Genomic DNA, 25,190 nt, shown 5'->3' on the forward strand with positions numbered 1-25,190 from the left:
GTTTAAAATGTTTCATGTGGGCAGCTTTGTATTAAGAAACCCACTGATGGGTCAAACCTGTGAATATTGCAAAGTGGGTTGTTTAATGAGAAGGGAGAAATATGTGTGTCTTATTTCCATTTCCTCATTGACAAATATTTGCCACTCAGTTCGAAGTGCACAGCAAAATTTTCAAATCTTAAAACTTCGATTAAAAAATGCTTGCCTATAATTCTTTTATTCTTATTTGTTGCCTGAAATCACAAAATGATGAGACCTCCCCTCCCTTCCAAAAAAAAAACAAAACAAAATCAGTTTTGTTTCGAAGAAGAAAAACATGCAGCGATAATTGTCTGCATAGAATTCATAAAACAATAAAGCAAATTTAGTTCTTGAAAATGAATCTTCAGATGTCTTTAATCCAGTCAAGAATCTGGTGGCATGTTTTTTCCTAAAATGATAAAGAATCATTGGTCAGTTCATGAGTACGGTGAAGCTATTTTTTCTTACTTTTCAGACTTCTTTGCCATGAGAGAAGTCCCCCTCCCCAAAATAATTACATCAAAGTAGGAATTTTCATGCAAATGAGTTGTTTGATGTTGACATTTTGATTAAAATTAAAATAACAAATACTGTGAAAAAAGAAATCATCTGAGAAAAAAACTGATGATGAAAAATAGCAAATGGGAAAGCACTGCTTTCATCAAGCACAAATGTTGTATTTTGTAAGCACCGATCCAATACAGTGAAAGTTCTTACTTGTTCAGTGTTGTTCACAAGGAATTGCCCAACTTGGAAGACTTCTCTTTTGCCAATACCATGCCGTAGATACCGTGAGTGAATTGGACAGCTATTCAGGACATATAAGGCAGCAGAAAGACCTAATGCAGCTGTCTGCACGGAGTTGGCAACCATAACATGGCTATAAACTGAACTGCAATTGCCATTTGGTGATGTCTCCTGTCTGTTGGTGGTGATTTTCACTGACACAATTCCATTTTGAAAGCTATAAACTAAAAGATTAAAACTTTACATTCAAGTTATACAAACAGGGAGGGTATACATCTGAGGCAGGACAAAAGAATAGTCTATTAGGCACAATTAAAAAGCGGGTGTCAGATCTTATATGTAGATGTGGGTCTGGAGATGCAATCAATGAATTGAAACTCAATATCCCATTTGCAATAGGAAAGGGGGGGGGGGATTAGTGGTCTTTAGAGCCCTTCCAGCCCTCCAACCACTCACTAGCAGGTGTTTTGCCATAGACCCCAACAGTTTGAGTGGTCAAGGGCCAAAACCCAGACCTCTAGACCCAGACTTCTGAGCCATCCGGGTATATTCATTCAGGTGAGAATTCTCCTTTCAGGTCTCAATTTCATAATGCAAAGAACAAAAACCCAAAAATTCGTCTTTTGCCATGCACCAAAGCAAATTAATATAAACAAGTAGATGTAGCTTCACTCTGTTGAAACTTAAGTTCAACACATTTACTTCGAAATTTATGAAATGGAAATGTTTCTACTACCAAACCAATTAGTCAATTGCTAAAACAGAGTATTGTGGAGAGTGAGCATATACATGGGAGTTTTCATTTTGTTTCAATTTTCAATTAAACATTAACATACTTTCCTGAAATAATTTGTCCACCAAACCAACTTGAATGGTCCTTTCAGATCCACTATTGCTATTGCTAAACTCTGTTGTCATTTGTAAAGCTATCACTGTATCCAGTTTGTGATTTACATTCCCAGTAAAAAGGCTGTCCTTCAAGTTCTTACTGTCCTCCAATGTAACAATGTGGACATCTTTTTCTGATATTCCTTGGGAAGCATTGGCTGTGACACAGTCATGAATCACTTGTGAATTGTGTTCTGTGATAATGGTGATCTTCTTTTTCACTGCCTGAAGTGCTTTGACCAAAGTGATAACTCCTTGGAGACCATCTGAAGTTGCCAGTTCAGAGGAAGGTATTATTTCCTCATCAAGAATGCCTATAACAACAGATGGAGCATGGGACAATCTGGCAGAAATCTTCAGGAAATCAGAATCATAGACATCTCCTTCAAAACCACTCTGATGACCCAACAGTTTACTAAGCTTTTCCACTTTTTTAAATGCAGTTTCAGAGCAGACAGAAGCTAAAAATGGTTGATCTGCCAGAGTGATAAGTTTGGGTTGTTCATCGCCATGTTCAGGTTTATTAACTCTAAAGTATTCTTCCAAAGTGGTGTCACATATGAACATTGAGCCAGGCTGATGACTGAATGATAGTGGTAGTTCTGCAGAAATGAAAGGACAAGAAAAAAAGTCAAAATTACCTGGTCCTAGTTTCTGAATACAAAAGAAAAAAGGGGATAATTTTGTCCACCACTGTTAATTGCACATGTACTAAATATATATACACTGTAATTAAGTGGCAATCAATCCCAGGATCTAAGAGCTAATTTTCCCAATTACCAGTTACATAATTATGCTAAAGTTACATGTCTGCCAAATATTTTGCAGCCATATTTTTCTTTGAAGATGGAAAGTTTTAATCTTGTTTCACTTACCAAGAAATTCTGTTAAAAACTGGCTAATCTTTACTTGCAAATTAAATCACACGAAATTGGATTAAAAATGGAAGCAGTTCACCATACATGCACATACTGCATCAAAATGTTGGTAAAGGACCCATTTTCTCAAATTGAATGTGACTCATAAATCCACTGTCTGGCATCTGTATATTCCAATGTAAATGCATGCAAGTTGAGAGAATTTGTTATTATATCAAGATACCTTACTCTAAGGTACAGTACCATTTTCTATCTCTTTGCTATAAGTTTTTAATAAGTCATTTCATCATTTTTTCTAGCTAATGTATCGCTTGAAGTGGACATGATAATTTCTAGTAGGTAAAGTAATAAAATCCTCTTAGCCTGACACCACTTACTTGCTGATCTTACTGCAACTGATGACGTTACACCACAAGCCCAGAACACAGGTATCATATCAGCAACATCAGAAGATTCCCCAAAGTTTGTCTTATCAATATCATCGATTCCTATCACTGATGGATCGCCGATATGTATTGGGGCTCCATGCACTGCATCATAGGCAGCTGTGACAATAACTGTTTTTTCAACCAATTCTCTGGGAATTGGTCGCATTGAAACAACCATAGGGCAGTCAAATGGCCCAACAGGCAAACATGAAATGTTGGTTTTAAACATTGATACATTGCGCTTTTTTACAACATGCTGCAGTTCAATGCCAGCTTTCATCAATGCATCTTCAAAGGAAAAGCTGCATCCAAGGTAAAAGGACACATAGTCCTCCAGAGGATAACTGGTTAGGTTCCCCACTTTCTTAGTGACATTTCCATTCTCAGAGACCCAATACATTGGAAGATCAGTTCTGAAAGTTTTAGATAAGAAATTTAGAACTCATTATTGTGAAGATATATGGAAATTATGACTTATACAACATTTTATCAAGGGTTAGGGACATTTCTTTTTTCCAGACTACTTTTTGTTGTCCAAGGATGTTCCCTAAATTAGGTTTCATGGTTTCTCTGTAATCAGTGACAGGTTAAGGTGCGTACTTTCACCCTTTACACCCTAACATCAGTTTGCATAATCTCCGTACAGTTCTCTATACTTTCCTAAGGTGCTGACGAGAAGAATTTGTTATGAAACAATTAAGAGCTTCTTTAGTTGGTGACCATTCCCATTATTCTCATGACCTTAATGTATGATTGAGGGATGATATTGTAAGGAGAAATTAGATGTTGGTCATATTCAGTTGCTTTTAATTGAAAGTTGAAACACAAATTAATTGATCTGACTATGGCTTTCAGTATCTTTGCCAGAACTAAATATTCTTAAATCTTAGACTCAGAAAAGCAGACATTGTGCTCATTGTATTTTCAAGCTCACTTGAACAAAAATACAGGGCAATTGTTAATAATAATAATAATAATAATAATAATAACTTTATTTAAGGAGGGTAACACACAACAGTAATTCAACTAATGAACTGGTGGCCCTTGATCCTAAAAGTACCGCAATTAGAATTAAAATGTATTCAAAGATTATAAAACTGGTCAACAGGTCTATAAGTTAGAATGCAAGCTAAAAACTGGATCAAATAAAATATGCTGCCTCCGTTGGGTTAAATCGCATTTGAACTGAAATGTTCTACGTCATTGTAGCTCATTAGAAAATGTCTGTGAAAGGCCTTTCTGAAAGAAGCAACTGTTTTTCACCTCTTTTTGTAGGTTAAAGGGTAGTTAGTTCCGCAGCCTTGTTGCAGATATGCTAAAGGTCTCCCCCTCCCCAACACCCCCTCCCCCCCACATTTCATTAATTCTCGCTTACTAGGTTCAATTTAAAACCTTCAAGATCAAACCTTCCATTCTAATGTCTTAAATGAACTGGCCTTGCTTCTCAGTAGTTATTAATAAACTAGTTCAGTTGTTTGGCCTTGTCACTCTAAAGATCCTAATTGCAACTCTCCTTACTGGCAGCAAAACATTTTTTCTGATGTTAGGGAGAATTTGGCGATGAATCATTAAATATCCCTGCTTGAAACTTTTCTCTATTCTCATCACTTACAGCACCTGCATCTTGACCCTTTCAACCCCCAAGAGTGACCAAAACTTAATTTCTTGTTATAGTATTGATCAATACAATATCAAGCTGCCAAGTGATGTGAATGAAAAAAATATATATTAATAAGGAAAATAGCATTTGATCCGACGACAAATTCTCGGAACAAACTTTATAGGAGAAGTATGACAGACAGCATGGAGAATTTTCATTGAGCTATTGAGAGTGAGAGAGTTATCTTCTCGAAAAATTGTATCTTGGTCATTCCTGGAGTGAAAGGGTAAACGATTTAGATGCTATTTACTTCAATTATAACAGCTGCTTAATGAAAGGTGACACTGACGATAATGAAAGTTGTAGGAGTAGTTTTTCCGGAGATAGCTCATTCTCCTTACATGGGTGCACATTCAAAAAGGGAACTATCAAGAGCCCCTTGCATTTCTTAAATTTGTCATACCTTACATCAGAATCCTGGGCGAGATTTCCTGCAGATAGTTCACCAGGTTTGCTTTTGTACAATAATGGACATGGAGCTTTGTTTAAATTGCAGAACTGTTCAAATTCATCGGCCAGTGAAGCTGGAAGGATCGCCAGATTTGTCTGAACATGTCGCATACAAAATCCCGACGTTGATTTCCCCTCATACTCTGGATTTGTACGAAATTGATGCCTAGCTTTTGATGCTGGCCAAGAAGCTACGTTCCCACTCTCTTCCAAAGCGGGCATTGTTCTTTGAAAAGTTCTTTTGCACAAAGAGTCGGTCGTTTAAAGTTACTAAAGATTGCGTGACCACGAGAGTGCGTCATATGCTAAGCATGTGACAGACATCCCTGGTTTCACGTGACGCTTTACGTAGTTTCACTGTTTAAGTCACGCCATCCTGAGTGCTGCACACACAAAAAAAACAACACCACGGCTCTTCTCGCAGGGACAAGATTTCAGCCCAAAGTTTTTTCTTTACAGATCTTTGGTACTTTGAAAAATTAAGAACATGGCGAGTAGAATAATGGCAGTAAAAGGCCTGAATACAGCCGCATCATTTCGAGGGCGATTATATGTCAATGTGATCGTGGTTCCATCGACAAACGCCGATCAATTCGAGAAGTTTTGTAAGTTAAACAAATCTTGTTGTCCTCTGCTTCAGCGCAGTGCACCTGGAGATACCACAACGAAGCCTCTAGTACGTGATTCAGACATCAGGTATGGACAAATGCTTTTCTAAAGCGAAAGTAATCATTCTCAACCAGTCTTCTGGAAGCCGTGCACCGGGAAATCCGAAGAAGCGAATGTAGAGAGGAAAATTGGCAGAAATTAATTTCTAGGTCCCTGAATCCAGATATATACCTTGTGAAGATTAGATGAACTAATTATCCCAAATTATGATGTATGAATGACCACAGTAACTGTACGTGTTACTGGCCTTTCCGTTCGTTTGATTCTATGCTTTCGCCCCATGCCCTCGCGCGGCTGGCTCCTTGGGTTGGAAAAAGGGGGGGGGGGGGGTAGGGTTGGCAGATTAGGAATATTCTGAGAAAATCGAAGATGCCAAATACAGAACACTTTGTTCGAGAATCTGGAATCTAGAGTGATTTCTTTGCTCCTCTCATTGTTGTACCTAGCGCTGATTCGATTTGAAAATTATTTAATTTCAGAACATTGCTACCTTTCTACCATGTCCTGAAAAACGGCCATGAAGTCGAACGTGTTACCAATCTGACGCAATTTCCTTGGAACGACATGGTGGCATTTTACATCGCCTCGATAAGCCATCACATTGAGGAAGAACTCATTGCAACTGGAATTCTTGATGCAAGCGAAGAAAATATGAAAACCGTCCCTCATTATAAAACTAACATCATGTGTAAAGAGGCTGGAGCATTCGGCAGTCCACTGGTGGTTTGCATGTTTCCGATTCCTAAACGACTTTTGGAAAGGACTGTAGCAGTTACCTCACGTTTGGAGACTCTAATTGGAACAGTGGTACATATAGGTGATCCTTCCGTGATTGGGATAAAGGATATTACCAAACCATACCTCGGCAATGCATTTGACGTGGATATGGACGCCGTTGTTCCAGTATTCTGGCCTTCCAGCTTAACGGCTCATGCGGCTGTCAAACGCGCTGGTAAGTATTTTGAGCTGTTCAGTAAATCTACTTAATTTAATCCACAGGATAGACGCTCGAGATGTGAAAAGTTGCGATCTCGTCTGTTCAATGAAAGTTTTAGCTCAATCTTGATTGCGTACCCATGACGTAAATAAAAAAATTGGTAAATAAATGAATGAATATAAAGGTAAACAGCCACATCGATATATAAAATTAGTGATAACAGTGGTACATCCACGATATACAACGACATACATTATTTACAACACATAAACTCTATTACAACGCACTACCTTCGATACATCACTCACGATACATTACTTACAATGAGCTGCTTACAGTGAAATCCTACCATTATTATGCCATTTACAATGCCAACATCAATCAAATACTACATCACCGACATTAGTAACATCTAAGGTTGAGCTCGGTAAAGAAATATAGAAAGATGTTTTTTTCATCTGGTGCCGAGCGTGGGACAGAGAAAAAATTCTGAGTCCCCATGAGTCTGAGGTTCGATTCCTCATGGGGACTCAGAATTTTTTCTTTGTCCCACGCTCGTGATAAGACGAAAAAAACATCTTTCGCCATCTAGTTCATTACTTTGAATATGTTTCAAAAGTTGCAAAGCATACATCCGCTGGTTCATGGAATTCTTTTATTTTTCGAGGGAGGAGAATCGGAGAATACGATAAAAAAAAACCCACATTACAGGGACGTGAATCAACAGGAAACTACAAATTTGCGAACATAAAGCGCCCAGGGGCGAGCTAACCCTCGCACATGACACATGACACCAGGTTTGAGAATCGATCCTGGGTTACAGCGGTGGAAGACCAGCGCTCTCACCTCTGCTCGATTCCCTCTCCCCCAAAATGCCGATACAGGTGTAAGTTAAAGAAGGAAATAATTTTTTGGTAAGTTGATTTGCTTGTGGATATTGTTACAGTTCAAAGTTGGGTTGTACACAGACTTGGTGACCTCAACTGAATTCAGTGGTACAATTTATACAGGTTTCTCCTTATTCTTGGTTTAAGGTTGTTACAATCATTATTCATCAATTTTTTTTTTTGGGGGGGGGTAGGTGAATGGTAGAATAGGTATCTGCTCCGTAGCTTCTACTCAGTGTATCATATCCTTGAACTTAAGCATTGAGTTGACAACCTTGACATTTTGTATCGCCTCAAGATGCTTCCGAACTGGCGTCGTTGTCCGAGCTGAAGATTTGAGCCTCGTCCGTAACGGACGAACTATTTTCGTTGACGAGTAGGTTAGTCAGAAAATAGATTCGCTCTTTCAGCGTGTCCTCTTCAGTTTTAAATCCATAGTTGGATGCAATCTGTAAGGCATTTTCGGCTGTTTCTTTGGCCAATTGGTAGAAACCTTCTCGATAATACTGATCTGAACGATTCTTATAAAGATGCATGCGTGGCCCTATGGCGAGGGAATCACCCACTTCGTGCAAGATATAGTCCAGGTGATTTTGTGCATCTTTAATATCTTCCGTAGTGACATGAATGTTGTTTATCTCATTCCGGGCGTTAGTCGATGTGCAGTCAAGGCGGACAGCTGCGATACCTAGATGGCAGAATGTCAGCTTCTTCTCTCTAACTCTCAAACGGGTATCCTCCTGAGAATAAGCAATTGCGAGCTCGAAATCACGTATCGCATTTTCTCGGGCATGTTTCCGTACCTGTGCATGCCCTTCGTCGACCGGGATCGTGCACGTGAAAATCATCCAAAGTAATCCACGGTTGTAATATAACTCAGCTATGTCCTCTGGGGAATCGTGATGTTTCAAGTAGTCCTCGCTGCGTTCCAAATATTCAAACAGGGTTTGAATCTTCTTAATTTTCTTGTACATATGCATATTCAGTTCTATCAGAAGAAAATACGTTCTTGCTATTAAAATGTTCGAATTTTTCAGTTTACAGTTTTCGCCGAATGCACTAACTGAGGTTAGAAAGAGCTTGCTTTTCTTAAATTTTTTCTGGTACATAAAGGAAACTCCTTGTTCGATCACAAGAGATAATTCCAAATCAGCATATTCTTCTCCCCCAAAAAGTCGAGAGTACAAATGAAACAAAACATCTCTATCTTCAAGTTTTCTATCATTCTGCTGAAATTCAAGTTTTTTCAACAGTTGTTCACACTGTGTATCGCGTGTAACGTTGCTGCTTTTACGCTCCATGCGGTGTTTGAGCAAACATTTGACCAAACACTTGTGTTCTTGAAATCGTCCCTTATCCTGTAGAATTTCCAGTCGTTCCATGATTCGCTCGCATGAGGTTTACGGTTATGTGTAAGAGCAGTTTTCCGTTGAAGTAGCTATTCGCTGCTTTTTTTAAAAGTAGGAGACGATAATAAACACACCACCAGCCTCAGCCACGTTCTGGTCACTTGCAAAACGTAGACATTGATCCCATTCAATAAATTTACCTTCTCGGTACACATGGCCACATGATTACTAATCAGCCGATCACAATCGTCTTTAGAGCAAGGGAAACCGCGAATGTTTAATAAATCGTATCATTTTGGCCAACGAGCTCTGAAATATTTCGAAGTCTAAATGTGTCAAAAGAAATGCGAGGCGCATGAATATTTGCGGAGCATAGCTCGCTCTATGCTCTCGATGCAGATTTAAAAGGAAACACGTCCCGATATTTTCAAGCCGATTTTTGTCACGAAAAAAGCTAACTTCAAAGGCACAAGTAGGTCTTTTAAAAGATGGAAATGCACCAAATCGAATGGGGCATCAAATCCAGTTCTTCTTCTTTTTTAATACTCGATAAAGGGGTTTAAATACCTCTGTCACAATAGGGACGGTCATTCTCTTGCGACTCTTTCACAGCTCAGATCTTAAAGCATTGCTTTATAAAGAGTAATGTGCGAAGCGAACCTCGATCGGCATGCCATCTTTTGAACCGTACTTTCATGAAAACTCTTCTAAACTGAGTTCGCACGTTCGGAAGCGTCTGCGCAGACAAATGTTTGCTCAACAAATATACAAGACAACACATTGATCGTACGTAAAAAAGCAAATTAAAAAAGAAAAACTGTGATCGTACCTTCAAACGCGATTCTGGTGTTTTGTTAAGCCTTGAAGTAAAGTAATACTCGGTGAAATCTCGAAAACTCTGAACTTTCTCAGCGAATCATATTTCATTTTTATGCAGCATCAACACGAGTCATTTGCATTTTGATATAGTTGAAGGGAAAGTTCCTGAAGTCTGAATTCTGGTAAAATTATCAACGCAGTTACGTAATGATATTTTAAAGTCATTTTTAGCGCCACAGAAAAACTAAGTTAACCTTTGAAATGATCGTTTGTAAAGGTAGACAAACACCAAAGGAATGAAAAGAAACAAACATTTCACTCTCTTGCTTGTAAAAGAAAGCGTCTATTTTAAGTAATGTATTTGCTTACCGAAGCAAATTTTCATGTGATCTTGTTTTATAACTCACCTTCCACCCTCTTGCTTGTAAAACAAAGAGTCTATTTTAAGTAATTTATTTGCTTACTCAAGCAAATTCTCATGTGATCTTGTTATATAACTCACCTTCCACTCTCTTGCTTGTAAAACAAAGAGTCTATTTTAAGTAATTTATTTGCTTACTCAAGCAAATTCTCATGTGATCTTGTTATCTACCACACTTTGTTTCTATCCTCTGCGGTTTTCAAATATGGATAAAAATCCTTTTTCTTTGTCAACATCTCAGTTCTTCTTAGAATTCTGAGTGGAGTTATTTCATATCTCGTCGAGGCGAGCTTGGTGAATATTTATTTGCATTTTAGACCGGTAAAGGCAATTTATTTGAAAAGTAATCATCAATAGCGTTGTTTGTATCTTTTCAACCTTTTTTGGTTCGCTAGGCCGCATTGAAAACTCAGTCTCGAGACAGAGCACTAGACATTTATTTAAAGAACTTCTACGTACATAAGTGTTAGATTCTCTACTATGGAGAAAACCCTTCAGCCAGCAAGATATTTAAATAACTTTATACAAGCATTCTGTCCTACGCTTTTCAAATTGTGAAAGTTAATCACATGCAAAGCGCGTGATATTCACTTTTTTTTAGTTAAGTAGATCAAGGCACATTTCTTATAACTCTTCTACGACTGAATTAGAGCTTTCCTGATAAATTTGAAAGAATAATAAATCCAGACACCACCTTTTCACTTTCACATAAGGTTAGTCTTTTCAACTTGAACATTACTGTTCCGTTTCACTGGCGCTTGCTTCACCGCTACCATAATTGCTGGAGGTTTCAGACTCGCTGCCAAAAGGAGACTTAATATTTTCCATGTGTGGAATATGGTGGCACAGTTGATCAAGGAAATCGATGCGTTCTTGAAGCGAAGACAGCTCAGTGTTGAATTTATGATGCTGAGTAATTTCCAATGCCTCTTCGGTGGTTTCTTGGCTAGTGGATACATTGCGCTTCCCTGTCGATAATACTGATCAGAGCGGGTTTTCAAAATCTGCACTCGCGTTCCTCGAGGAATAACATCAGCTAGTTGGTGCTCCAAAATATCGAGATGTTTTACTGCATTTGCAATATCTTGCGGGGGAATGACTTTTATTCGAGTTCGTGCCACAGTTGATGTACAATCGAGTAAAAGAGCTGCCACTCGAAGGTGCCCATATATTTGCTTCTTAACTTGCACTCTCTCTCTGGGATCCTTCTTGCCCGCTTTAATTGTGTTTTCGAAGTATTTTTTTACCATCTTCTGGTATTTGTTTCGTGCTTCTGCATTTCTCTCGTCATCCGGAATCTTACTCCTATAAGCAAAATAAATTGAACCATCGTTGTAGTAAATCTCAACCAAGTCCTCCGGTATCCGCCATTGATCGATGGTAAAGAAAAGGACAGGTCGGTCTAAGAACAGACCCGGTTTCAAAATAGAAATTGTTTCAATTCAAGGTTACGAGAAAGTTCCCCGCTTTTTTCAACGACTACATGTATTTACAGTTTTCCTTCACAAACGTACCGCTTTCATTTTGGAGTAAACAGGTAATCTAATTGATCTGTTTTTAAATTTACGCTAACTAGAGTTGATAACACCAAAATGGCCACCGGTCGCTTGCTTTCCTAGTTTTGTTTTCGAGTGTTAAATCAGCCAAAGATCAAAAAAGAATTTACTGCTACCTTAACATTCTCATCTGTTTCGTTAAACAATAATCCGCAGGGACACCTAAACAATGTTAATCTGGTTCAAATACCTTCTCCACCAAATTTTCATCCTTAATTAAATGCAAATATTTCACCTATCTTCGTTTATCTTTTATAAAAACTGCATGACGTCAGAGTAAATATTGTTTGACCTTTTTCAAATTTGGGCTTAACATAGCCGGTGTTTTTGAGTTATCAGTATTAAAAACGAGTCAATTAGATCGGAGTCGAGATTTTATACTATTTTATAAATCTGTACCCAAATATTATCGAATATTAAGGGTTATTTGGAGCAGACCTCTCGTGTTACATTTATTGTCTAAGTTTGTACACTGTTCATCTCTACAAGTCCCAATAAACCGCCTTTATCCTGAATCTGACCCACTGGCACTGTAAGCGGCTTCGCTGCTTGAAAATTCGACTTCTTCAGTGAAAACTAGGTGAGAATGAAGTTTCATCGCAAACAACTCAATCATCTCTTGTAGAGTGTTTAACAGGATGTCAAATTTGTGGAGGAAGGCGAGTCTGAGAGCCTCTTCGGCTGTTTCTTTGGCCAGGTTGTATGATCCCTGACGATAAAACTGATATGATCGGGCTTTTAAGAGCTCTATCCACGTAATCTTGGGGATTGAGTCACCGAGTTTGAACTGAACAATATCCAGGTGATCTTCAGCTTGTTTGATGTCACTGGGTGGAATGGTTTTCTGTTGAATGTGTGCGGTAGTTGAACAACAATCAAGGAGAATTAATGCAAGTTTGATGTGAGCGTATCTTTCCCTTCTAATCCGAACTCTTAATCGATGGTCTTTTTTACTGAAAAAGAGAGCTTTCTCAAAAGAGCATCTCGCGTTATCCCGTATGGTGGCAGAATCCGGTATCAGGTTCAAGTAATCCAACCATAAACAGCCATAGGTGTAGTGGAGGTCAGCCCAGTCTACTGGAGAGTCGTATTGCTGCAAGAGATATTCGCTGCGTCGAAGATATTCAAACAGCTCGGTTAATTTTAATTTTCTGTTCTTTTCTTCTCTCCTCATGTGAGCTGCAAGTAGAAAGAAGGCTCTTGCCGATATGGCATTTCCGTATAAAGCTTGACCATTCAGGTCAGATTCCGTGACTGAGATAAGCATTTTCTTCGCTGATCTGGATTTGTTTTCGTACGATAGGGTCGCTGCCTGTTCTATCTTTAAGACCAGAACCATGTCAGCATTTTTTCTATCTTCATAGTAGTGAATTTTCTCTGTTGCAAGGCGCTTGTGTTGGACAAACATTCCGTTGTCTTGAAAAAGCTCGAGCGCTTTTAGGAGTTGCTCGCCCTCGCGTTGCTTTCTGCTAAAATTGCCTTGAATCTTGATTAAGGCCATCGGTAGTTCGACACGAACAATACTCGCTCCACTCGAGTCTGTGTGTTCTTTTTCTAGAGTGTCGCTCAACGGCTGAAGCTGGCAGTCCACGACTCCTTTTGCTGTCTGGTATTTAAGAGTGCAATCTACTTCCTTTGGACCGCTATCAGATCGAACTTCCCCTTTGTTGAAAAGCTGTCGCTGGCATTCGACTTTTTCTGTCACTCCTTTTAGTCGTTCACTACGATCGTTCGAGTCGGCTTCTTTTGATCCATTCTCTCCCTGAAGCCCGACCCTTTCGCAGTCTCGACTGCTGCTCATTTGCTCTGTGTTTGAATGGCCCACTAGAATGGCGCTAAAGTTTGCGATTTTTACGTTGAAAGTGTTTGCGACTGTCTCAAACTTTGCTCGAGCGATAATCGGTGCATTAGAAGGAGACTTTGATGACAAGCCTTTCCCATCGTAAGTTGTCTGTCCGTGGTATGTGCGTCCTTTAGTGAAATCTTCAGCGAGGGTAGGTGCCATTTCACCCATATTTCGTGCTTCGTCGACGATGTTATTTTGACGGTTCTGCCTCTCTGATTTCACGCTTTTGCTCTTGTTTTGTTCTTTAAGGTTGTCCTTATTCGAGCGCGGGCGAAATGTTTGAGGAGTTGTAGCCGACAAATGAATTTGTCATCGATGAAATCCTGCTGAACAAACTTCAGAGGTATAATAGTCACGCATTTTATTAGCTATACTGAAAGGGGAATTCCCTTTACACATAAGGGCCTTTAAATTTCCGTCTTATAGCCGTCACGAGATTCATTGGGCATAACATCATATCGAAGACGACACAGTGACACGTATGTAAAGAAACAAATAACAAAAAAAAAAATAGGACCGTACCTTCGAAGGCGATTTTGGTGTTTTGTTAAGCCTTGAAGTAAAGTAATACTCGGTGAAATCTCGAAAACTCTAAACTTTCTCAGCGAGTCATACTTCGTTTTTATGCATGCTTCAACACGAGTCATTTGCATTGTGATATAGTTGAGGGGAAAGTCCCCGAGGTCTCAATTCAAGTAAAGTTATCAACGCAGTTACGTAATGATATTTTAAAGTAATTTTTAGCGCCACAGAAAATCGCTGAACTAAGTTTACCTTTGAAATGATCGTTTGTAAAGATAGACAAACACTAAAGGAGTGAAAAGAAACAAACATTCCACTCTCTTGCTTGTAAAACAAAGAGTCTATTTTAAGTAATTTATTTGCTTACTCAAGCAAATTCTCATGTGATCTTGTTATCTACCACATTTTGTTGCTATCCTCTGCGGTTTTCAAATATGGATAAAAATCCTTTTTCTTTGTCAACATCTCAGTTCCTCTTAGAGTTCTGAGCGGAGTTCTTTCATATCTCATCGAGGCGAGCTTGGTGAATATTGATTTGCATTTTATACCGATGAAGGCAATTTATTTGAGAAGTAATCATCAATGACGTTGTTTGTATCTTTTCAACCTTTTTTGGTTCGCTAGGCCGCATTGAAAACTCAATCTTGAGACAGAGTACTAGACATTTATTTACAGAACTTCTCCTCACATAGGTGTTGGATTCTCTTCTGTGGAGAAAACCTTTCAGCCAGCAAGATATTTAAATAACTTTATACAAGCATTCTATCCTACATTTTTCAAATTGTGAAAGTTAATCACATGCAAAACGCGTGATATTCGCTTTTTTTTTTGGTTAAGTAGATCAATTGTGTCACAACTTAAATCATTAAACAATGACATACTTCTTCCCGTTTGCAAATCACATATTTCTAAACAACGAGTGTCTTAAAGAAAAGCTATGGCGTCATTTCTCAGAAATTGAAGTTCATGGATCCGTCCAGAGAGACAAAGAAAGAGTTTAGCAATGTGTTAAATGAGATAAGAGGCATATTTCTTTTAACTCTTCCACGACTGAATTAGAGCTTTCCTGATAAATTTGAAAGAATAATAAATCCAGACACCACCTTTTCACTTTGACATAAGGTTAGTCTTTTCAACTTGAACATTTCTGTTCCGTTTCACTGGCGCTTGTTTCACCGCTGCCATCATTGCTGGAGGTTTCAGACTCGTTGCCAAAAGGAGACTTTATATTTTCTCTTTGTGGAATACCGTGGCACAGCTGCTGAAGAAAATCGATGCGCTCTTGAAGCGAAGATAGCTCAGTGGTGAATTCATGATGCTGAGCAATTTCCAATGCCTCTTCGGCGGTTTTCTTGGCTAGTGGGTACATTGCCCTTCCCTGTCGATAATACTGATCAGAGCGGGTTTTCAAAATCTGCACTCGCGTTCCTCGAGGAATAACATCAGATAGTTGGTGCTCCAAAATATCGAGATGTTTTACTGCATCTGCAATATCTTGCGGGGGAATGACTTTTATTCGAGTTCGTGCCACAGTTGATATACAATCGAGTAAAACAGCTGCCGCTCGAAGGTGCCCATATATTTGCTTCTTAACTCGCACTCTCTCTCTGGGATCCTTCTTGCCCGTTTCAATTGCGTTTTCGAAGTATTTTTTTACCATCCTCTGGTATTTGTTTCGTGCTTCCGCATTTCTCTCGTCATCCGGAATCGTACTCATATGCATCAAATAAATTGAACCATAGTTGTAATAAATCTCAGCCAAGTCCTCCGGAGACTCGTGGTTTTGCAGCAAGAATTCGCCTCTTTCGAGGAACTGGCGGAGACGCGGAAGCTTTTTGCTATTTTGATATCTACAGGCCTGTACGAACCTATAGTAGGCTCTCGCTAATAAAATATTTGGATTGCGAAGCTGATAGGTAGAGCCAAAATCTATCGCCGAGGAGAAAAGCTGCTTGCTTTCCTTTAGGGATTTTTTCTGGTAAGAAAAAGCCACTCCGCGTTCTATCATCATTGCCATTTGCATGTCAGTGTTGCCTTTACGCATAAAATATTCCATGTATGAAGTAACCAAACGATCGTGTTCCTCAAACTGTCCATTGTCTTGTAAATCTTCAAGTCGCTCCATGATTTGCTCGCATTGTTTTCCGTTGAGATATCCTGTTCTTTCGATAACTGGCAACTGCGGCTCGATGTCGTGAACTGGGGTTGGAACTTCGCAGCCTTGTAAGTCATCGAACGCTTGTACTAGGCTCTCAGTTTTACCCCTTTGTCGCTCGCTGCAATTGCCATCCTTCGGGCTGCTATCGCATTGAACCCCGTCGTCGTTGCAGCAAAAGCTATGGCTTACTTGTTCTGTGTTCGACTGGCCAACTACAGTTACGCTGCAGTTTGCGAGTGTTAAGTTCATAGTATTTCGGTCGATGTCAACTTTAGCTTGAGCGATGAAGGAGGCTGAATCTTTTGGAGTAAAACTGAATAATGAGCCCATAACATCGTAACATGATGGCTGTCCACGTTCTGTGAGCTGTTTTGAAAATTCATTAGCGGGGTTATGTGTACAATTCATTACTTTCAGAATTTCTTAGTACGTTGTTGGCGTCAATATCCAGGTAAAACCTCTTTGACTTTTTCCTTACGTTTATGGCTTGTACTTATTTGATTCAGTTACAATATGCGTCTGGGTCAAACCAAACTCCAGACGTTTCTCAGTGATATTTCCTAGAGGACTTGAAATTGTTTACTCCAGTTTAAATATTCATGCAATAGAAAGTGCCTCGATTGTGTGCTGATTTACATAAAAGCCAGTGTTTTGATTATTCTCCTCGACAGAAGAACTTGTCGCAAAGAGACTTCTGTAAGTAAGCTTGAAAGTAACGACCTTATTGTCCGTCAATACAAATAAATGGTTTTGTTGCATCAGAGAGTTGAACTAATATTTTCGTGAAAGCCGAGCCTCGAAACCAAAGACGTAGGCTATGTACTTTGTACTTCCGGTTCCATAGTTTGAATGTCGAATACTGATAACACATTGAAGTGTTTTTGACAGTTGCTATCCACCATTGATCGAAGTTTAAGAAAAGCAAAGGTCGGTCTAAGAAGTGACCCGGTTTCCAAGTGGAAATTGCTTAAATTCAAGGTTACAAGAAAGTCACGCGCTTTTTTAAACGACCGTATGTATTTACAGTTTTTCTTCACATACGTGCCGCGTTCGTTTTGGAGTAAACAGATAATCTAATTGATCTGTTTTTAAATTTACACTAACTAGGTTTGATATCACCAAAATGGCTACCGGTCGCCTTTCGAGTGTTAAATCAGCCAGAGGTTAAAGGAATTTCCTGCTACCGTAATATTCTCATCTGTTTAGACAAAAAATAATCCGCAATGACACCTAGATAATGGTAATCGGGCTCAAATACCTAATCCACCGAAGTTTCATCCTTAATTAAATACAAATATGTTATCCATCTTCGTTTATCTTTTATGAAAACTGAATGACGTCAGAGTAAATATTATTTGAACTTGTACCAAATTTGGGCGTAAAATAACCAGTTTTTATTGAATTATCAGTATTAAAAACGAGTCAATCAGATCGGAGTCGAGATTTTATATTATTTGATAAATCTGTACCTAGATAATATCCAACATTAAGGGTTTTTTTTTTGCGCAGACGTCTTGTGTGTCATCAAATTTTATTGTCTAAATTTGTGCACTGTTTATTTCTATCCTGTATTTGACCCACTGGCACTGTAGGCGGCTTCGCTGGTTGAAACTTCGAGTTCTTCAGCGAAAACTAGGTGAGAATGAAGTTTCATCGCAAACAATTCAATCATCTCTTGTAGAGTGTTTAATTCAGTGTCAAATTTATGAAAGGAAGCGAGCCTGAAAGCCTCTTCTACTGTTTCTTTGGCCAGGTTGTATGATCCCTGACGATAACACTGATCTGATCGAGTTTATAAGAGCTGTATCCATGTACCCTTGGGGATACAGTCACCAAGTTTGAACTGAACAATATCCAGGTGATCTTCAGCTTGTTTGATGTCGCTGGGTGGAATGGTTTTCTGTTGAATGCGTGCGGTAGTTGAACAACAATCAAGGAGAATTGATGCAAGTTTGATGTGAGCGTATCTTTCCCTTTTAATTCGAACTCTTAATCGATGATCTTTTTGACTGAAGAAGAGAGCTTTCTCAAAAGAGCATCTCGCGTTATTCCGCATGGCGTTACGGGCACGAGCATTTCTCGTGTCATCCGGTATCAGGCTCATGTAATCTAACCATAAACAACCATAGGTGTAGTAGAGGTCAGCCCAGTCTTCTGGAGAGTCGTACTGCTGCAAGAGATGTTCGCTGCGTCGAAGATATTCAAACAGCAGAGTTAATTTTAACTTTCTGTGCTTTTCTTCTCTCCTCATGTGAGCCGCAAGTACATAGAAGGCTCTTGCCGATATGACATCTCCGTATAAAGCTTGACCATTCAGGTCAGATCCCGTGACTGAAATAAGCATTTTCTTCGCTAATTTGGATTTGTTTTCGTATGAGAGGGCCACTGCCTGTTCTATCTTTAAGACTAGAACCATGTCAGCATTTTTTAGTAATAAAAAGTAATGAATTTTCTCAATCGTAAGGCGCTTGTGTTGGACAAACATTCCGTTATCTTGACAAAACTCGAGCGCTTTTAGGAGTTGCTTGCCCTCGCGATGCTTTCCGCTAAAATCGCCTTTTACCTTGATTGAGGTCATCGGTAGAACGACACGGGCAGTAGTCGCTCCACTCGAGTCTGTGTGTTCTCTTTCTTTTGTTTCGCTCAACGGCGTGAGATGGCAGTTCACGACTCCTCTTGCTGTCTGGTATTGGCTCAGGGTGCAATGTTCTTCTTTTTAACAGCTGTCAGATCGAACTTCGCCTTTGCTGAAAAGCTTCGTTGGCGTTCTAGTTTTTCTGTCATTTCCGTTCACTACGATCGTTCTAGTTGGCTTCTTTTAGACCATTCTCGCTCTGAAGCCTGTCTCTGTCGCAGTCTCGTTGCTGCTTACTTATTCTATGTTTGAATGATTTGCTTTAAGGACGCTACAATTTGCGAGTGTTACGTTCAAAGTGTTTGCGACCGTGTATGTTTCATCCAGAATTGCGTCTAAGTTTTTGTGGAGGGTGCCATGTTTTGGTTAAGAAAATAGTCAAAGCAAATGTATTTTTGCCGCAGATATTACTGTTGAAGCCCCAACTAAGTAGCTTTGGAATCCTTCAGTCGAGAGACACACATGAAGAATGACTTTCTTCGTTTTTTTTAGAGCTCCATCGTCATGTTCCCAACCGAGTCTGACTTTTGTATTGATCAACATCAAAGGATTGAAATTTCTTATCTACATGCAAGTTAGATTTTTAAAGAATTTTATAGGCACAACAAACTCGCAGCCACCCCTTTTCACCGTCCGGCCAGAGAAAGTAACTTTTATTGAATCAGGGAATTTATCCAACAATATTTTATATGTTTACATGCAAATTGAACCTTAAAACGAAAATCTTCTTACGTCTAAAATGGAAGTTGACATCATGCCTTGGTACTTTGTACTTCCAGTTTCACAATTAAATTGTGAAAGAAAAGTTCAGGTTCATTGAAACGCGGCTTCTTACTAAAAAAACACTTGCTATTCGTTTATCTTACTTTTCAGTATGAATAATGATTTCAGTATGAATAATGATTTAACTTTCAGCGACACATACAGAAAAACGAGTTTTATGCAGACACATGGAGATATACGTTTTAGCGAGTTCGAATTATCCATCTCTATCCTGAACTGGACCCACTGGCACTGTAAGGGGCTTCGCTGTTTGAAAAATGAAGTTCTTCCGTGAAAACTAGTTGAGAATGAAATTTCCACTGAAACAACTCGATCATCTCTCGTAGAGTTGTTAATTCAGTGTCAAATTTGTGGAAGGAAGCGAGCCTGTAAGCCTCCTCGACTGTTTCTTGGGCAAGTTTGTATTTATCCTCACGATAAAACTGATCTGATCGGGTTTTCAAGAGCTGTATCCATGTACCCATGGGTATAACCTCTCCAAGTTTGAACTGAACAATATCAAGGTATTCCTTAGCTTGTTTGATGTCGTTGGGTGGAATGGTTTTCTCTTGAATCCGCGAGGCAGTTGAATAACAATGTAGGAGTATTGTTGCTAGTTTGATGTGAGCGTACATTAGCCTTTTAATCTGAACTCTGGATCGAGGATCTTGTTGGCTGTAAAAGACAGCTTTCTGAAAAGAACTTATCGCGTTATCCCGAGCAGTGTTGTGAGCACACCGGTTTACCGGTATCAGACTCATATAATCCAGCCAAAAGCAGCCATAGGTCTGATAAAGCTCAGCCCAGTCTTCTGGCGAGTCATGGTTTTGCAAGAGAAATTCGCTGCGCCTTAGAAATTTTAATATCTTACCCATTTCCTTTGAAGATCTTTCCATAGGATCAGCCACTCTTAAAAAGTAGGCTCTCGCCAGTAATATGTTCGGATTTATAATTTGATACGTTTGGTGTTTGTCTAATGTTATAACTGAAATAAACATGCTCTTGCTTTTCTTGAATTCTTTTTGATACGCAAAAGCTACTCCTCGCTCTATTTTCAGCGCTAAAGCCATGTCGGGATTTTTTCCTTCCGCAAAACTTTGCATACTTGCGGTAACAAGGCGTTCATGGTCTTCAAACTTTGCATTGTCTTGGAGATCCTCAAGTCTTGACAAGATCTTCTCAAACTGGATTCCTTTTAGGGATCCTTGTATTTTGATTAGGGGCAGTGGACAGTCCACAAAGGTACGGTGTCGTGCTTCGTCAGAAAGCTGTCGATGGTAGTCGACGGGTTTCAAAGCTTGTTCCGTTTTTGATTTGCCGACTGCAACAGTTTTGAAGTTAGAGATAGTAATTTTCAGAGTGTTTGCGACGGTGTCAATTGTTGCTTCAGCGATACCCCTTGCAGAATTGACAGGAACACACGTAACTAACGAGCCATTCTCATCGTTGCAAGATGGCTGTCCGTTGTCTATGCTTTGGTTTGATATGTCTTCAGCGGGGCCGGATGGGAATTTCATTCCTTTCCTAGTTTCTTGATTCGTCATTTTTATGTTATGGTAATACTTCTTTGATTTCAGCCTTTGTTTGAAAAGACTTATGTGCTGGAGAAGTCTGCAAAAAGCCAAAGATTTATCCACCGAATATGAATTCTTCGTTGTTACCGCAGAACTGTGCGTGACTCAAGTTTTTTACGTGACGTTGCGATGGTCAGGGCGGAGCGCTAGGTCCCGGATGACACGCTAGCTCGACCGTCGCCAGTACGTTGTCGGCGTCGATATCAAGGCAAAATCTCTCTGACTTTTTCCTTGTGTTTATGGATTGTACTTATTTAAATCAGTTACAATATGCATCAGGGTTACACGCACTCTAAACCTGACTCCAGACGTTTCTCAGTGATGTTTCCTCGAGGACGTTCAATTGTTCATTCCTGTTTAAATATTCCTACAGTAGAAGACGCCACGTTTGTGTGCTGATCTGCACGCAAGCCAGTGTTGTGATTATTCTCCTCGAGAGACTTCTGTAATTAAGCTTGAGGGCAACGACCTTATTGTCCGTCAGTACAACAAAACGATTTTGTTGTATCAGAGAGTTTAACTAATATTTGGGAGAAAGCTGCGCCTCGAAACCAAAGACGTAGGAAAAGTCCCTTAAAACCTTGGCTTTGTACTTTGTACTTCCGGTTTCATAGTTTGAATGTCGAATATTGATAACACATTGAAGTGTTTTTGACAGTTGATATCCACCATTGCCCGACATTTAAGAAAAGGACAGGTTGGTCTAAGAACTGACCCCGTTTCCAAGTAGAAATTGCTTCAGTTCAAGGTTAAGAGGAAGTTACCCGATTTTTTAAACGACAGTATGTATTTACAGTTTTCCTTCACAAACGTGCCACTTTCATTTTGGAGTAAAGGGATAATCTAATTGATCTGTTTTTAAATTTGCAAATCTCATGAAAACTGCATGACGTTTGAGTAAATATTATTGGAACCTTTAAATCTGTGCGTAAAATAACTGGTTTTTATTAAACCATCAGTATTAAAAGCAAATAGATCGGAGTCGAGGTTTTAAATTATTTTATAAACCTGTACCTAAATAATATCCAGTATTAAGGGGTTTTTTTGGCGCAAACTTCTTGTGTTTCATTAAATTTTATTGTCTAAATTTGTGCAGTGTTCATCTCTATCCTGAATCTGACCAACTGGCACTGTAGTAATCTGGTTCAAATACCTAATCCACCGAAGTTTCATCCTTAATTAAATACAAATATGTCACCCATCTTCGTTTATCTTTTATGAAAACTGCATGACGTCAGAGTAAATATTATTTGAACCTATACCAAATTTGGGCGTAAAATAACTAGTTTTTATTGAGTTATCAGTATTAAAAACGAGTCAATCAGATCGGAGTCGAGATTTTATATTATTCGATAAATCTGTACCTAAATAATATCCAACATTAAGGGATTTTCTTTGCGCAGACTTCTTGTGTTTCATCAAATTTTATTGTCTAAATTTGTGCACTGTTTATTTCTATCCTGTATTTGACCCACTGGCACTGTAGGCGGCTTCGCTGGTTGAAACTTCGGGTTCTTCAGCGAAACCTAGGTGAGAATGAAGTTTGATCGCAAACAATTCAATCATCTCTTGTAGAGTGTTTAATTCAGTGTCAAATTTATGAAAGGAAGCGAGCCTGAAAGCCTCTTCTACTGTTTCTTTGGCCAGGTTGTATGATCCCTGACGATAACACTGATCTGATCGAGTTTTTAAGAGCTGTATCCATGTACCCTTGGGGATACAGTCACCAAGTTTGAACTGAACAATATCCAGGTGATCTTCAGCTTGTTTGATGTCGCCGGGTGGAATGGTTTTCTGTTGAATGCGTGCGGTAGTTGAACAACAATCAAGCAGAATTGATGCAAGTTTGATGTGAGCGTATCTTTCCCTTTTAATTCGAACTCTTAATCGATGGTCTTTTTGACTGAAGAAGAGAGCTTTCTCAAAAGAGCATCTCGCGTTATTCCGCATGGCGTTACGGGCACGAGCATTTCTCGTGTCATCCGGTATCAGGCTCATGTAATCTAACCATAAACAACCATAGGTGTAGTAGAGGTCAGCCCAGTCTTCTGGAGAGTCGTACTGCTGCAAGAGATGTTCGCTGCGTCGAAGATATTCAAACAGCAGAGTTAATTTTAACTTTCTGTGCTTTTCTTCTCTCCTCGTGTGAGCCGCAAGTACATAGAAGGCTCTTGCCGATATGACATCTCCGTATAAAGCTTGACCATTCAGGTCAGATTCCGTGACTGAAATAAGCATTTTCTTCGCTAATTTGGATTTGTTTTCGTACGAGAGGGCCACTGCTTGTTCTATCTTTAAGACTAGAACCATGTCAGCATTTTTTCTATCTTCATAGTAGTGAATTTTCTCCATTGCAAGGCGCTTGTGTTGGACAAACATTCCGTTATCTTGACAAAGCTCGAGCGCTTTTAGGAGTTGCTCGCCCTCGCGATGCTTTCCGCTAAAATCGCCTTTTACCTTGATTGAGGCCATCGGTAGTTCGACACGGGCACAACTCGTTCCATTCGAGTCTGAGTGTTCTATTTCTTTTGTTTCGCTTAACGGCGTAAGTTGGCAGTCCACGACTCCTCTTGCTGTCTGGTATTGGTTCAGGGTACAATATTCTTCCTTTTGACCGTTGTCAGATTGAACTTCGCCTTTGCTGAAAAGCTGTCGTCGGCATTCGACTTTTTCTATCACTCTCTTTTGTCGTTCATTTCGATCATTCGAGTCGGCTTCTTTTGGACCATATTCGCTCTGAAGCCTATCTTTTTCGCAGTCTCGATTTCTGCTTAATTGCTCTGTGTTTGGATGGCCCACTAGAATGACGCCACAGTTTGCGAGTGATACGTTCAAGGTGTTTGCGACCGTCTCAAATTTTGCTCGAGCAATAATCGGTGCATTAGGAGGAAACTTTGATGACAAGCCTTTCCCATCGTAAGATGTTTGTCCATGGTGTGTGCTTCCTTTAGAGAGATCTTCAGCGAGGGTAGATGCCATTCGTCCTTGTTTCGTGCGTCGTCGACGATGTTATTTTGATGGTTCTGTCTCTCAGATTTCACGCTTATGCTCTTGTTTTGGCTGCTTCTGTCGGGTATGATTTGGATAAAGCTCTAGAGAATCTTTAAGGTTGTCCTTATTCGAGTGCGGGCGAAAGGATCTAGGAGTTGTAGCCGACAAATGAATTTATCATCGATGAAATCCTGCGAAAAAAGCTTCAAAATTATAATATCCGTGCCTTTTATTTGCTATTTGAGCTTTTAAACAATATTTATCTTGTATCCGAAAGGGAAAGACCCTTTACATATAGGGGCTTTAAATTTCCGTCTAAAAGCTGTCACATGATTCGTTAGAGATGACATCATTTCGATGCCAGGGATGTTCTTAATTATCGGGAAAAACAATAAGATGAAAAGGGGAGGAATTCAATATTCTTTCTTGATCTTGAAATACATTGCGTGACAGATTCAAGCCAAGTTGCCTTCTGTTATCAATTTGCAGTACTGTTCCGTCAACGTTCCATCATTACCATTTACAATTACAGTTTCATCTGCTGTAAATTAAGTTAAACCCTTAAACTAGTTGCGAATGAAGGCTAGCTTACAAATCAACAATGTTCTATAGATGAAATTTGCAGATTTCAATTTATAATTTTTTATGTCTATTGTGAGTGACTTCCACTGTTATTGTAGCCGGTGTCGCTGCTGGCATGATCATGTCCTTCGATAACAATCTGGTCGGGTGTTTGGAGTTTGTTGTTAAGGAAGTTGATTCTTTCACGGAGGGTTTCCAATTCTGTGTTGAATTGGTGGACGCATGCAAGCTGATAGGCATCCTCGGCTCTTTCCTTAGCCAGATGGAATCGTCCTTGACGATTAAGTTGATCCGATTGGGTTTTAAAGAGAAGCATCAACGTTGCCTTCGGTATACTGCCACCGAGTTTGAACTGGATGATCTCAAGGTGCTCTTCGGCTTCTTCAATGTCACTGGGTGGAATTGGTTTT

At 39.4% G+C, this 25,190-nt stretch overlaps 3 protein-coding genes and 2 pseudogenes across 4 annotated transcripts in view; 1 reads left to right on the top strand and 4 right to left on the bottom strand.

The window, feature by feature from the left end:
• Positions 1-64: 64 nt before the first annotated feature.
• On the bottom strand, positions 65-5,512 carry LOC131781774 (D-glutamate cyclase, mitochondrial). 2 transcript variants are annotated; one of them, XM_059098486.2, is made up of 5 exons: positions 5,026-5,512; positions 2,912-3,375; positions 1,605-2,258; positions 739-992; positions 65-430 (listed from the first exon to the last, which is right to left on the bottom strand). In XM_059098486.2, the coding sequence occupies exons 1-5, from the start codon at positions 5,292-5,294 to the stop codon at positions 386-388; spliced, it is 1,686 nt and encodes a 561-aa protein (XP_058954469.2). In that variant the 5' UTR covers positions 5,295-5,512; the 3' UTR covers positions 65-385. The 2 variants fall into 2 exon arrangements, with proteins under 2 accessions (XP_058954469.2, XP_058954470.2); XM_059098487.2 differs by having other exon boundaries at positions 5,031-5,169.
• LOC131781773 (D-glutamate cyclase, mitochondrial) overlaps positions 5,427-25,190 on the top strand; it is a 29,977-nt gene continuing 10,213 nt past the window's right edge. Inside the window, exons 1-2 of the mRNA XM_059098485.2 lie at positions 5,427-5,768; positions 6,221-6,693. Coding sequence (XP_058954468.2) covers positions 5,560-5,768; positions 6,221-6,693 — 682 coding nt within the window. The 5' untranslated portion in view covers positions 5,427-5,559. The remainder of the gene's footprint in view (positions 5,769-6,220; positions 6,694-25,190) is intronic.
• LOC136282139 (uncharacterized) lies at positions 10,594-11,898 on the bottom strand (annotated as a pseudogene).
• LOC136282137 (uncharacterized) lies at positions 11,917-14,515 on the bottom strand. The gene is made up of 2 exons (XM_066169397.1): positions 14,079-14,515; positions 11,917-13,879 (listed from the first exon to the last, which is right to left on the bottom strand). The coding sequence occupies exon 2, from the start codon at positions 13,722-13,724 to the stop codon at positions 12,216-12,218; it is 1,509 nt and encodes a 502-aa protein (XP_066025494.1). The 5' UTR covers positions 13,725-13,879; positions 14,079-14,515; the 3' UTR covers positions 11,917-12,215.
• Positions 17,444-19,166, bottom strand: LOC136282138 (uncharacterized; annotated as a pseudogene).

The sequence above is a fragment of the Pocillopora verrucosa genome, chromosome 7, assembly GCF_036669915.1.
Source record: "Pocillopora verrucosa isolate sample1 chromosome 7, ASM3666991v2, whole genome shotgun sequence".
NCBI lineage: Eukaryota > Metazoa > Cnidaria > Anthozoa > Scleractinia > Pocilloporidae > Pocillopora > Pocillopora verrucosa.

Coding starts and splice junctions, on each gene's coding strand:
- LOC131781774 (XM_059098486.2), bottom strand. CDS start 5,294: ATGCCCGCTTTGGAAGAGAGTGGGAACGTAGCTTCTTGGCCAGCATCA. Junction 2,259..2,911: donor AGTTGCAGTAAGATCAGCAA/GTAAGTGGTGTC, acceptor TCATTTCTGCAG/AACTACCACTATCATTCAGT. Junction 431..738: donor TTGTGAACAACACTGAACAA/GTAAGAACTTTC, acceptor TTATCATTTTAG/GAAAAAACATGCCACCAGAT.
- LOC136282137 (XM_066169397.1), bottom strand. CDS start 13,724: ATGGGTGAAATGGCACCTACCCTCGCTGAAGATTTCACTAAAGGACGC.